At 38.3% G+C, this 13953-nt stretch overlaps 1 protein-coding gene across 2 annotated transcripts in view; it reads left to right on the forward strand.

Moving 5' to 3' along the window:
- CARS (cysteinyl-tRNA synthetase) overlaps positions 1–9849 on the forward strand; it is a 32997-nt gene extending 23148 nt beyond the window's left edge. For both annotated transcript variants that reach the window (XM_027701884.1, XM_027701894.1), the window contains 6 exons: positions 282–363; positions 4026–4106; positions 4507–4574; positions 5935–5994; positions 7198–7281; positions 8342–9849. In XM_027701884.1, the coding sequence (XP_027557685.1) occupies positions 282–363; positions 4026–4106; positions 4507–4574; positions 5935–5994; positions 7198–7281; positions 8342–8476 (510 nt within the window). In that variant the 3' untranslated portion in view covers positions 8477–9849. The remainder of the gene's footprint in view (positions 1–281; positions 364–4025; positions 4107–4506; positions 4575–5934; positions 5995–7197; positions 7282–8341) is intronic.
- Positions 9850–13953: the final 4104 nt, after the last annotated feature.

A 13953-nucleotide genomic window follows, 5' to 3' on the forward strand; every position in this document is an offset into this window, starting at 1 on the left:
CGTAGCCCTGTGGAAGTTGTGGATCTAGCTGAAAGGAGATGAAAAGGGAATGGGGAGATGCTGAACTTCACAAGCTGATTTTATCTGCACAAAAGGAAAATTGACAGCTAATGCAAATTATCGTCTATCCTTTGACATTAATAGAACAAAGACAATTTTTATTGATACAGATCTTCCCTAAGGGTCAAGTTCCATCCAACAGCACATAAATATGAAGTGGGTAAGGACATGTTTTATGCCTAAATGATGATTAGCTAACTGTGGAAATAATGATCCTGCAGATTGAATCTACAGTGATGCCATACCTGCAAGTTCTTTCTGAGTTCAGAGAAGGAGTGCGACAAATTGCCAGAGAGAAGAAAGGTGAGAGTTCACTTTTTCCTGTATTGTTGATTATGAGACTTGGAGGTTGTAGGAATCAAACTGGTGGAGGAGGGTGGGGATGGGGGTGTGGGGCAGCTTATAGACCCTCTCTTTGCTTAGAGAATAAAAGTAAGGCATCTTCTAAGTCCAAGCTTGTTTGAATATTTGCATCTCTGCTACCTGTCTCTTTAATTTGAGAATCTTTTACAGGCTAACTTTCTTTTAATTTCCTAAAGAATCTAAAAGGTCTGGAATGACAAGGTCTAGCTGTTGTTTTTCTAGATTAGGGCACTCCCTGCTTTCCAGGTATGAAAGTACCCCTGATCTCTTCCTCGGGGAGCTTGAGTTCTATTAGAAGTGTAGATTGCTGCACAATGATACTGTCTGTGTTTAAATAGCCCAAGATGCTCATTATTATTTGTTAGCATAGTTGGAATTGTAGCTTCCCTGATGGTAATTGAGTGCTTTTTCTGGAGAATTCATATGGGAGTTTGCTAGAAGTTGTTTTGGGTGCTTTTTTAATCCTTCTGAAAAGCTTTGATCATGCTGTGTGTGTTGGCAGCAGAACTATATAATGTTAAAAAGGTTGTTCCATTAAGCCCTCTTTGATTTTACTGGTTGATTATTTCCTAATGGAACTCTTATTATTTTCTACTATTCCGTGTGGAATTTTACATGTCTTCAAAATGTATTTGATTCTTGTTTTCTTAAAACTTCTACACTCAGATTTGTCCTTGAGGCAAAACAGGGCATTTTTATACATAAAACATATATATTTGTAACCCATATATTACACAGAAATATAAAATTACTTGTAGTGCCTGGTAACCTATTCAGCTGGCAAAGACTGTGAACTCTCATTTTGCTGTTGTTTGGAGTCCTTCTAAGGGCTAATAAGTTTACCTTAAAAGCACGAAACTGTAATTGTTAATGAGACTACTCAGCTATTACTGTCAAACTCCTATAGGCCTAACTGATGCTGAGAAATAGGCTTATTAGTTCCAACACTAAATGTTTATTATGGTTTGAATTAATTCAAGAAGTTTGTGTGTGTATCCTCAGCCAAAAATGTGAGCTTTGGTCTTTTGGTATTTAATGTAAATACTTCTTTTATATAAGGCTTTTTTTGTCCCTTTCATTCTGATGGTTGAGCTAAACAGATCCTTGCTTTTAACAATCGTAAGGTTTAAATATCACAGGGCTTCTTGTAGATCATTTTTAGAACATACGTAGCACTAGACTGCTTAGAGGAATTTGAGTTTCGTACTTGGAAGGTATTGATTTTTTTGCCTGAAAATGGACAGTAAGAATACAGCTGGATCTAGTTTCTGTTTGGTTGGGGTACAGAGCACTCTGCAATTTGACCAGAGAGGTACATTTCTGTTAAACTATTTGGATATATGGAAGCTGAGTGGTGGTTGGCAGGACCTGCACTGACATACTACAGACTTGTTTCCCTCTATCCATTAAATTCTTGCTTGCAGGAAGTGTTAAATTACTGTAGAAGTTGTTCTGATTAGTGGCTGGGGATATTGCCTCTATGTGGCTGTGAGCAAAGGGAGTCTCCCCATCATAGCCTGATGCTGGCGGGATTGTGTTAAATATTAATTAAAATAATCTGTATTGCTTGCAGTATTCTTAGAGGTTAAATAAAAAGTATGTGGCTCCTATAAAACCTCCAGAGTAATACAAATGTACCCATCCATATACATATACTTTGAAAATGTATCTATATGTACAAAACATTTCACAGAATAGCCATTTGTAAAACTATGGGTTTTAGTAAGAATCAATCAATGTATATACTCTACAAAAATGTTACAGTATCCAAAATGGCTAACATTCAAAGATGCTAGTAAATGAAATTTTCTATTTTTTAAGTTTATTGGTATTCAAACTGGAAATCTGCACTGATCATTTGCAGTCGAGTCTTAATTCGTGAACCTGTTTAGGAATGGTGGTAAACAGAAAAAGCAAAACACTCTGCTGGCTGCACAGGGGAAAAAAATGCAGAAAACCTCCACGAAATGCAGCAATGGTTGGTTGGTCCAAGCATCTGTCTTGCCAGTGCTTGGGAAGAATTCTTATTAGCAACAAATTGTTATTCAGATGCTCAAAAAAGAGCAAGTCTCTTTGGTTGTTGGTTCTTAACCTCAGGACATCTGCTTAAATTGATAAAGGTGTCCATGTCTGAACTCTGCCTGGGTCTTCATTTCCTACCATGGGCTCTGTTGCCACGTGGTATCTTGCTCTAAGCTGCTTCTAGGACACACCGGGAAACCTTCTGCCCTCGCTCATTGTAACATTGCCTCCTCTTGTCTTTTGCTATGAGTCTTAACATCCGGCGTTCTCACGGTGTTTTTCAAGCTCATCTTCTTCTTCCCCATTATAGTGTTCCCATTCACAACAGCTCAACATCTGTTTCACATCCAGTACTCTTTGGCTTGAAATTCCCAGAAAACGTGAAGGGAGGTCTGGGAAAGAGTCACAGGCCCCAGGTGTGTCTAGCTGCTGGGTTGTTCGTGGGCTCTGATGATAAGGCCCTATCCCACTAGTTTCCTGGTCACTGTCCTCAGTGAATGCCTCTTGAGGCAGCCCATAAACAACCCCCTCCTCAATCCCTAAACATCTTTGCTCTGATGGTACTGCTTGCAAAGAACAGGCACATTTTAGCCTTAAGAAGCACAGCGCTGGCTCCTTTGGATGACAAGATTGATCAGAGGACGTATCCTCTCCTAAATAATACGTTTTGTTATACATTTCTCCTTGATGGATTTCTTCTTCTTAAACTTTCAATTATTCATGATTTTAGATTAGTAAACATTTATAACTGTGCAGATGCTGTTGTATTGAATAAGCAGTAGGTATATCTGATACAGTCTTGATATAAGTGCAATTCCTTTGCCTAGGTTAGAGCCAACATCTTTTGTGTTAACAGCCAGTGAAGCAATCTTATCCCTTGTTATCTTAATGGATTATTTAGAGTTGCATCAAACATCAATGTAATTCACTGCGTGTAATCAAGAAAAATAGTGACGTATTTTACAACAGACAAAAGAGGTTCTATAAGCTGCAATGGTTTCCTATACAAAGAGAGAGAACACAGAATACTACCATGCAATGAAATAGGGTGTCTGTTGTTTTTTAAGGTATTAGGATGGTTGGTGCTCTGTTCACTTCTCAGCTCTCTGAGGCTCTGAGAATTATGGAAGAGATGAAGGCTCAGCAACAGTAGTTGTATCTACCAGTATGTGCAGTGTTTAGCACACTGCCTGGATGGGAGTTTCTACTGCCAGAAATAATACCTTTGAAAGCCTGATTACTTCTTAGATTTAACCAGGTGAGAGTTGCTGAAAGGAAGAACAATGGTTTCTTATAAGCACTTAGTATCATCTAACCCAAGTATCTATCTTGTCACACTGTTCCCCTTGAGGAACAATGAGTGTATCTTGAAGGAAATTTATGGTTTTGAAATCCCTGCAAAGAAACATGCTGCTTCTCTGTGTAGCTGAAATAATGCAGGACTTACTTAAAAGCTTTATCCCTTTAAAACAAAAGACCTTTCTCTAGCCTATGTGAGAGAGTGGCAATTTCTTAATTGCATACAGAAGTATACTTTCACCAAATCTTACTTCACTAAAAGTACTTTTCATACTCTTTAGTAACTGAAGTGCTGCAGTTGAGTGACGCTCTTCGGGATGACATCCTTCCTGAACTTGGAGTTCGATTTGAAGATCATGAAGGTACCCAATCATGTCTTGCAGCTTTGTAGGTAGCTGTTTTTATAATCCTACTGTTTTCCTAAGAAGTGTTGAAACAAACTATCAAGACTAATCTGGAATAATGAAACAAACTCAAGGACTGCAAAACTATATCATATCATATATATGTACCATATGTAATGGTACATTGTCATATGTATGAATTTATATTAAAGAACTATATTTGAATATATATATAGAATAAAAAAATACATTGCAATATTTTTTATCTTTTCGTATAGCACGTAAATTCTTAGTCAGTTTTGAGTAGTACACAGTTGTATTTGCATTCAGCATGCAAAAAGAAAACAGTTATCATAGGGTAAACACATTTATCTTTCACTAATGCAAAAATTAATTAATCTGTTTTTTGCTTCTTTAGGACTTCCAACTGTGGTTAAATTAGTGGATAAGGACACATTATTGAAAGAAAGAGAAGAAAAGAAAAAGGTTATTATTTTAAGCATTCTACATTTTTTTAAATTTAAAGTAATGTGTAAGCTATGGATACTTATATATTTCTTTGATAATTCATAAGAAAAATCATAACAGACTAGCAACAAGGAAAATAACATAAGAGAATTGATAGAAAAGTTTGAGTGTGTTAAGGGAAAAGAATTTTTGAAACAGTAACTTTTTGAAAACTTTATATGGGACCCACGAAAACCTCTAAGATTTTTTGTTTGTTTTTTAAGATTTTTGTAGAATTAAGGGATGTTGACTATTGCATACATGCTGTCTTATCTCTCTGGAAGAACAATTCCAATGAGAAGATGATTTGGACTTCTTCTGTCTGCATAAATGAAGTTGACATTTTTCATAGAACTAGTCTGTATTTATCTGATATGTGAGGAAAAAACGAACTGGCTAAATCTTAATTTATGTAGTATAGACGAGTGAGATATTTGGGATATGGGGGCAAGAATTCACATGTTGCTATATAAAGATTGTGAATTCTAATTCATGCGCACAAGATCTGTACAGAAACCCTCCTTTTGGCATTTCCTGGCGTTAATATTTGACTTTGTAACATTTAAAAGTAGCACTTCCTGTGTCTGTCTTCAGCTTTACCAAATAATAAAATTCTGTCATGACTAGAATGTTTGGAAGACTTTCCAGCATTTCTCCTTCCATGTTGATGTTTTTAAAAAAGAGAGAAGTAAAAAGTAGCTTTAGCCAATTCCAGATGTTTTCATCAAAACAAGATTTAAAGGCAGTTTGTTTATAGCTGCTGAGTGGGATCTGAAGCTAGAGTACCTTTTCCCTGGAAACAGTATTATGTTCAGTACTTGCAGAACCCTTGGAGAACTGATAGGTCTCTCCCAAACAAGCGCAAGATAAGATTCTTAGCAAGTTGGCTAAATTTGGATAGTTGTTTCCCTAGGAACACCAAGGGATACAACTGCTGCTTGAGAAACTGTAATGTCTTCACAGTCTGAGGCAAGAGCTTAAAATATCAGTGAAGTACAGTCTTTTTTTAAAGTCATTTGCAAAACATTTTCCCCTGTAAAATGACAGGACCATTTCTTTTGCAGGCTTTGTAGGTATTCTTTTATGTATCCCTTTTGCATGCAAAATGCATTCTGAACAGTTAAAACAGGTTTAACTGTGAATAAAAGCAAATGGAATCAAAGTCATATAGTGAGAAGTATCAGACAATCCTAATTATAAGGCATGGTGGTTTTGCTGCAGGTCATGCTGCCAGTTCTGTCTGTAATTAGATATCCAGGGGAGCTAGCTGGCTCAGGGTTGTAGAAAACAACCAGATAAAAGTGTGTTACCTTTTACTCATTAAGACTGCCTCTTATAGATAGAAGAAGAGAAAAAAAGGAAGAAAGAAGAAGCAGCCAGGAAAAAACAACAGCAGGAAGTAAGTATTCAGATCCTTTTAACCTTATTTTGAAGAAGAGTGTAGGCAGCAATAGTCACGTGCAGGAAAGAACACATCAGAACACAGGCTCTCTGCCTGGCCTTTACTGGGCCTCCGTTTGTTTCTTTGTCTGTACAATTTCCTGCTCAGAATGACTTTGGCTTGCTGTTCAGATTTGAATTTCCAGCTTCTGTTATAGAGAAACTGTCTTTGAGAACACAACTAAAGGCTTCAAAATCTTCTTAGAAGAACCTGTAGCACTTAATTTCAGTCTATAAACAGTATTACTTCCTTAATTGTTAGAGTCTTACATGCCTGGTACTGTTAGAGATGATTTTACTTTTGTCATTTATTATTTTCTTTGCTTTTCAGTATCATAGGTATGTGTAAAAGGGTTTCTTATTCTTTTTTTCTTTTTCTCTTTAAGAAGTCTCCTGTTCCTTGTGACTGAACATGAAATGTTTTGTCTCTACAGTTGGAATTGAGATAGCTCAAAGGTTTTAGGCTTTGTATGAGGAGATGAACTTATAAGAAGAAAATATTGTTTTCCATGCTGATGACTCTAACAGTACAGGAAATACTTTCCTGTGTTAAAAGAGGAAGAAAACTTTTCAAGAGCACCACGTACAGAGAGAAAACCAGATAAATAGCATTTATCATTCTCAAATTCCAAGTACCTTTTTTTGTTCTTTCAAAAAGGTGATTCTCTAGCATTGAGTAGAAGTTACTTGGAAAGGATTCTGAGGTGGGCTTGTTTAGAGATAAGTGAAATTTCAGTTTATTTTCGGTGCAATTACTGCATCTGATCCTGCTGTGACCTCTAAAGAAACCTTTGTTTGTCAGCAGGAAACTGTTGATAAAGGTGGTTCCCTTTGCAGTGAGTTAATTGCTGAATGTTCTTTACTCATAGCAACTATTTACTTTGTGTTGACTAAGGAACCAAATTAGCAAGAATCAGACAGATTTAGTTTTTGGAATATATAAGCAAGTCATTTTGAGTTTCTCTAATACATCTATTTTATTAAGTGGACAAGCACAGCTAAGACATACTGAGTTCTTCCTCACTAAAAGTTTCTTTTGACATGATAAACAATTGTGAATTAAATGCTCTTTGATTTTCAAATTATAATCTACTTTTCCTTTTGCATATGTGACATGTTTTCAGTAATTTCCTGTGATGTTAATGCACGTTTTGTATTACAGGCAGCAAAACTGGAAAAAATGAAGATTCCACCACATGAAATGTTTAAATCGGAACTTGACAAATATTCCATGTTTGATGAAAATGTAAGAGTAGTTTTCCTTCTCCAGTTGTACATACTTAATGGTATATGTTTATAGTGATCTTGTTCCAAAACCTCCAAGGCAGTGCCATTAACGTAGTGAAAGGAGGGAAGGAGAGAAAGAAAAGGCAATATATTAATTTTTTTGTGCACTGAGGAGTGAGGTCTCTTAACTGTTAGCCATCATTTCAAGAGTATTCTCACTGTATGTTTCCTTTGGCTCCTCTCATTGCAAAGCAAAATATACATTGTGGGTAGGAACGTGTACGGTGTTTGTTCACAGATTTATTGCCCTGGTGCAAGGCAAGGTATTCACTCATAAGTACAAACTCCCCAACTCTGCCAGAACTGATGATTTTTGGAGAGGTCCTGTGCTTCCTGTTTGATTCTGCCCACTGTTTTGTTCTCCCTCTGCAAAGGCTCTCTGAAGGGGCTGTATGAAAAACTTTGCTCTTGATTGCTCCCCTTGGGGATAAAAGGAGTTACTTGGAAAACATAAAGCACTGTTCCTTCAGGACTTGATCTGGGACATCAGTCCTGCTTCTGTCAGTCCCCTTCACCTGCACAAATTCAGGCCCGTGGGGCAAGTCAGAATGGAGAGTGTAAATACTGGAAAATACCCCTGCAAGCCAAGGAGTGTGTCCATAAAACCTCTGATCATACTTTCTCCATCAAGAACATAAATCTCTTACTGCTTTTCCTTTAAGCCTTGAATTCCGTATGCTAGGATGATTAGAAGATTATTTTAACCATCTGTTCAGGAATTAGTCATTATTCTCTTAAAACCAGAAGTTAGTGGTCTAAGCTTCCCTTACTTAGTACAGGACAGAAAATAAATACACCCTTATGCCCCTTCATTAACTAGGAAGGGAACATACAGAAATAGTCAAAGTTAGTTGTCAGACTTCTAGGTGACTAAAATTAACCAAGATACATGCCATCCTGACAGCCTGTCATTATGACATTATCGCCCTATCTTATTAAAACATGATTCCATAAGGAGCAAAAGCGGTCCAAAAATTTATCTTAAATATTCTTCTTTTTTTTTTTTTTTAATATTTCAGGGATTTCCCACCCATGACACAGAAGGCAAAGAACTTAGCAAAGGACAAATTAAGAAGTTAAAGAAACTTTATGAAACCCAAGAAAAGCTACACAAGGAGTATCTACAAATGGTTCAGAATGGAAGTGCAAATTGAAAACAACGGGACTTTTTCTAAGAAGGCGAGTGCTGGGTTCCCATTGAAGAAGTGAGCATATACTGATGCTCAAATTTCTGTTTACACTTTCTATTATGTGCAAAGTAAAATTCCTGTTTACGTGAATTAATAATGTCATCTGGAAAGGCAATAAAAATCCATCATTAAAAAAAGCCAGCCTGTAAGAAGTTTCTTCACAACAGTAGCAGGCTGAATGGTTGCCAGGTCTATTTGGGAAGGTGCTGCTCAGTCAGCAAATCCACATAAGGATTCTTGTTCATTATGGCTATCCAGGCTTTGGTTAATTTGTCCTGCATACTGATCTCTATCTAAGACCCACTGTAGTTTGCATTCTGGAATATGTCACAGTCAGCAAAATTTACTGCTACATGGAAGCTGAGCAATTTGTCCTGCAGCAAGAACAGTATTTTCCAGATGACTTTAGTATCTTTACATAAGCAGGAAAAGTGGGTAGTCCCACTATGATACTTATTTTAGCTGCTGTTATTAAAAACTCTCATAAGTATACCCAGCTAACAGTCCCTTTGTTGAAAAAGGGATCATCATCTGTGTTCAACCTGCAGTTGCAATCAAGTGGGTAACTACAAGGCAAATGCACCTGCATTGAACAAACAGGTGGGAAAGACATGAAGGGCTATTGGCAGAGGGTGGTGTGTTCTTGGAGCTATCCCTCCAAGGAAACAGGAGTGCTGCCAAAGTACCTGATTACTCAGAGGACTCAGTACCTAATTACCAGTTCCCAGCTGTGGGGAATTACTAGAGGGTTTCCAACTGAGATACAGTTTGTGGATTGGTTTGCAATTAGGGAATACAGCTATACATTGCTCTGTATTTAACATGACAATTTAACCCTGAGTTAATAACCTTTCTGATGTAGTATGGTCACACTATATCTGCAAGGAGAGTTCTCTGTTGCCCAATAATGCATTTCACTGGCAGTAGCTACTAAATGAACCAAAGTTCATGAAATCCTAAAAAATATCTTGCCTACTTCGTAACTGCATGTAACAGCCAAGTGTCTGATTTGCAGAATATTCATTGAGTAGTCTCAAGGTGACTTGCAGAAAATCATACTGTGACACCTCTGTTCTCTCAGCCCTAAGGTTCATGCTACAATCATTAGGCTATGTTCCTTTTCTTAATTAAGAGTTAAAACAACTTTGCTTTTCCTTTATATTTTTATATTTATATTCCTCCTTCTGAGGAATGAACATATTTGGAGTAACAGAAAGGTCTAGTAGGGGTTTTTTTCCTAATTTGTCTGTATTTGCCTTTGAAAACATACATAATGTTAAGGTCAGTAAAGCACATGCATCTTGTGTACAGAAAATAAAATCTGTTGTAAAGTACAAGTTGTATGTGAACTTTGTATAGTGGGGAGAATATAGTTTATCTTTATTCCACAACCGTCTTTTTGAAATGTGGTTTAGAGAGCCTTTCTTTTATCTTACTAATTGAATTCATTTTGCATTCAATATTTGATTATTCTGATAATTTCTAATCAGTTGTATAAATGCATGTTTAAACTGCACAATGGTACTTCAAACAGCCAGCCATAACCATGAGGGCAACTCCTCTATCCTTTACTCCAGGAACAAAAGAGGATCAGTTGCATTTTTACACCATTCTAGATTCTAACTCCCTTTAACAGTACCTGCTCATTATTTTCTTCCCCACGTGCTCCCCCATGATGCATGTGCACTCAGGATATCCATGAGGGGATGGGACATGCCTATGCTGCTTCTGAAGTTGCTACTTAATGTCAGTAATTTGCTTACAGAAATTCTGTCTTGGTGATCTGAGTTAGCACTTACTGAAACAGAGTTAGTATATTACTGTGGAGAAGATGCTGTTAATCCATAGCTATCCTGGACTGTAGTTTATGACATCTCCATGATAACATCCTGGCTTTTGCCCCCACCCACTGGTTTTTCTCTTCCTGTTGTGTTTTCAGTAGAACTTAAGCCAATTCCATGATTAATCTACTATATTGGTGTAAAATAATTTTTTTTAAAATGCCCTTTTCCCTTCCCAAATGCTTCATTTTGTTTCTGGGACAACTCTACTTGCATGGGTCTTGGGAGCATTTCAGACTCAAATTTTCCAAAGGTTATTTTCCGGTCTTTCTGTATGCTTCCCACATGCACACACAGCTTCCTCTCTCCCTCAGTAATTTTTTTAAATTCAGTGTGCGTAAAGTCCTGGTGAAGGAAAACTCAGTAGCAAACAAAGGATGCTGCAGCCAGACTTGGATGCACGCTGCTTGAGATGACTTTTTCAGTGTGGGTGTGCCAATTGATCTGTGGGATTACTGAATTGCACAGACAATACCTATTCCCTGGCAATCCATCAAGGTGGCTCTTAAGTGAATTCCCCTGCACTTGCTTAGTGAGAGCGACCTGGCAAGCAGAAGAAAGGAATGCAACAGCAATGGTCTGCAGTGTCTTAGTCATCTGTCTCACTCAGCAAGGAAAAGAGAGGACAGACTCCACAGTATTTTAATTTTTTCTGTTTTGTTTGGTTTTTTGTTTTGTTTTTTTTAATTGACATATATGCATACGTATGCTCAGGGAAGCCAGTCTGAAATGTGATTTTCTAAACATTATGAAAACAAAGATCCCCATAGCAAAATCTTGGAATTTTAAAATATTTTAATTTTCCGGAACAGAGACTTCATATTGCTCATACAACATGAAGCTTTTCATTTCCCACCTATCAAAGAGTTTATTCAGAGATGGCAAGGGAAGATAAAAGAGTGGTGTTTCTGTTTTTAATTGCACCCTTGGCTGAAGGCCAAACTTGGCAGTGGCAAATTTTGTTTCTGTCTTTTGCTCAGAGTGTGCCTTTCAGCCCTTCTAATGCGAATATTCACGTTAACTCAAATGTGTACTGCTCCACTAAAGAGAACAAATTCCTCCCATCACTCAGCTTGTTCAGATACTGGTAGAAAAATCTGAATTGTGCATTCTGAACTTGTTGCCACTGATCTTTTCAAAGACTTTCAGCTAATGAGTGCCTGATTACATTCATGGTACTCTTTTTGACCTCTTTATCCTAACATTTTTATTTGCTCTCTGCTGCTCCACAAAGCCACTGATGCAATTTTAAGTCTGCAAAAAAGCAATTTGTTGCCACATACAGTACATAGCTTAAAATGTACAAAAAGAAGTTTGAAGGTAAGTTTAAACATTTTCAGGTGTTAGTAGTTGTTGGACCAACTTTAGCTCCCTCTTTAATTACACAACTTCTCCCACACAAATATGGGAAGGAATTTTACTCCTCTCTGTGATTTCACAGGGCAATTTCTACATGTATCACAGGCATAGTATTTAACATGTCTCTTGAGACAGAACAGATTAATTAAGAAGCACATTAGCTATTTGATACCAAGACTCTGCTTAGCAATGATCAAAGTTCTTCCTCCTCCTGCAGAAAAAGTCATTGACAGACTAAGTCTTATCTCTCAAATTAGGCTGTGAATGTCTGGCATCTCACTCGGTGAGAGCAGTTTCCATTAATACCCACCCAAGGGCAGAAGACACCAACATTTTAATGCCAGATACAGATCTCAGCCTAAGCTTTCTCTCCAGTGTCAAGTGCATCTGTTTGGCAGCTCCGCCACAATCCCTTCCCTTGGTTTAGGTTCTCCAAGCTCTTGCATAGGAGGCTGGGTGTTTAAATTGAGCCAGGGTGATTCAGCAAATATCCTTTTGCAGCTCTCTGCAGGGCAGCAGCACCTGACAGCAAGATGACTCCACAGATTGTGCTTTATCCACAGTCCTAAAGTCTACCACCGTACTATGTGCTATGAGACACATAGTCTGACAGCAGTCAGCAAAAATCCCTCATTGTTCATGGGATGTATGTACTCTTTGGAGAGGGGCACTAAAAATCCAGGGGTGTAAGGGAATTGAAATGTGTGTTTACTTTGATATACAGGTGCAGAAAGGTGCAGCTAGATCACATAGTCAGGCAAAATCTCACATCTTTGTAGGAGACAAAATTTGGAGTTTGTACTCAGCATCTGAGTGAAAAGGGGAAATGGCTTTTAACAAAATGGAGGTAGACAGAAAAATCTTAAAAGACAACTTGATAGCTGTTAACTATCAACAAGCATAAAAGTGTGGAGTAGGAATGTCTTCAGATAAATCCTCCTTTCAGAGTTCTTCCTTTGGAACACTGAGAATCAAGAGTAGCCACTTCCATGAATAAAGTTGTCCCAAAATGAAGAATTAATGGATATATCAGCAGGTTAATAGCCTTCTCATGTTAGAAAAAGGACTGGTTTGGAGAAACAGGGAAAGGGAGTTGGAAGCAAATGAAAGAAGGCGTAAAAGAAGCTTCCAATGAACATGTTCTCTGGCCCGCCAAATCTGCTTCTTTTTGCAACTGGCTACAACATGCCTGCAGTTCTTTAGCTGTTTGAATGCAATTCAAAATTATCTCATTTTTAATTACAGTATTTGGCATCTATTTAGTCAAAGATTCCTTAGTTATTCCTGTAACTTTAAATCCTCCCATAACCGAATTAATCCAATGTTAATATATTGGCTAGTTGCTAATTAATAAAACACTGGTCTCATTGCTTCCGATTTTTTATTTTGTCTGTGAAAGGACTGTGATGATAAACACTAGTCATTAACTACTGAAATTCAAGCAGCAGACCTGGAGAAAGCGTTTTTTTTTAGAACAAGGGAATCCCCTGATAGGAGAAAAGGTTAGAGGTTTTTCCTATTGAGTGAAAGATGACTGAAACTCTTCTGTGCCTCCCAGTGCTTGAAGTTGCACTGTTCCTAACTCCAGTGCTGCACAGCATCTGCTGCCCACAGACGCCCATGCACACGGAGCCTGGGCTGGCCAGGAGGATTTTGTTGGCTTTCTTTAGCAGGAATTATGTTGGAGCAGAAGGTGGGCACTGCTGGGTCCGTCTTCGCTGCTGGAGGAGCCGTAAAGCAGCAACACATTTCACAAGCCAAGCACCGGGCACCTCAGAAACTGCACTTCCCAGCACGGAGAATCTGAATGACAAATTGGAATCACCGAGACATGGTGGGATAGCTCACGGGACGGGAATATTTGCAGGGATGGGCATGTACTCTTTAGAACAGGTCAGAAAGGCAAGGCGGTGGAGTTGCTCTTTATGTGAGAGAGCAGTGAGAGTGTATCGAGCTCTACCCAGGGGCAGAGGCACGAGTTGAGGGTTTACGATGAAAATTAAGGGCTCATACGGTGACGCCGTTGTGGGTGTTTGCTGTCGGCCCCCCCGATCAGGAGGAGGAAATTGATGAGGCTTTCTATGGGCAGCTGGAAATAACCTCGCGGTCACAGGCTCTAGTTCTCCTGGGGGAACTTCAACCACCCTGATTTTTGTTGGAGGGACCGCACGGGCCGGCACAGACAGTCCGGGAAGTTCCTGCGGATTATCGAGGATAACTTTCCGCTGGAAGCGCCGCAGG

The sequence above is a fragment of the Neopelma chrysocephalum genome, unplaced genomic scaffold (genome assembly GCF_003984885.1).
Source record: "Neopelma chrysocephalum unplaced genomic scaffold, ASM398488v2 Primary Assembly neopelma1_24, whole genome shotgun sequence".
Lineage (NCBI taxonomy): Eukaryota > Metazoa > Chordata > Aves > Passeriformes > Pipridae > Neopelma > Neopelma chrysocephalum.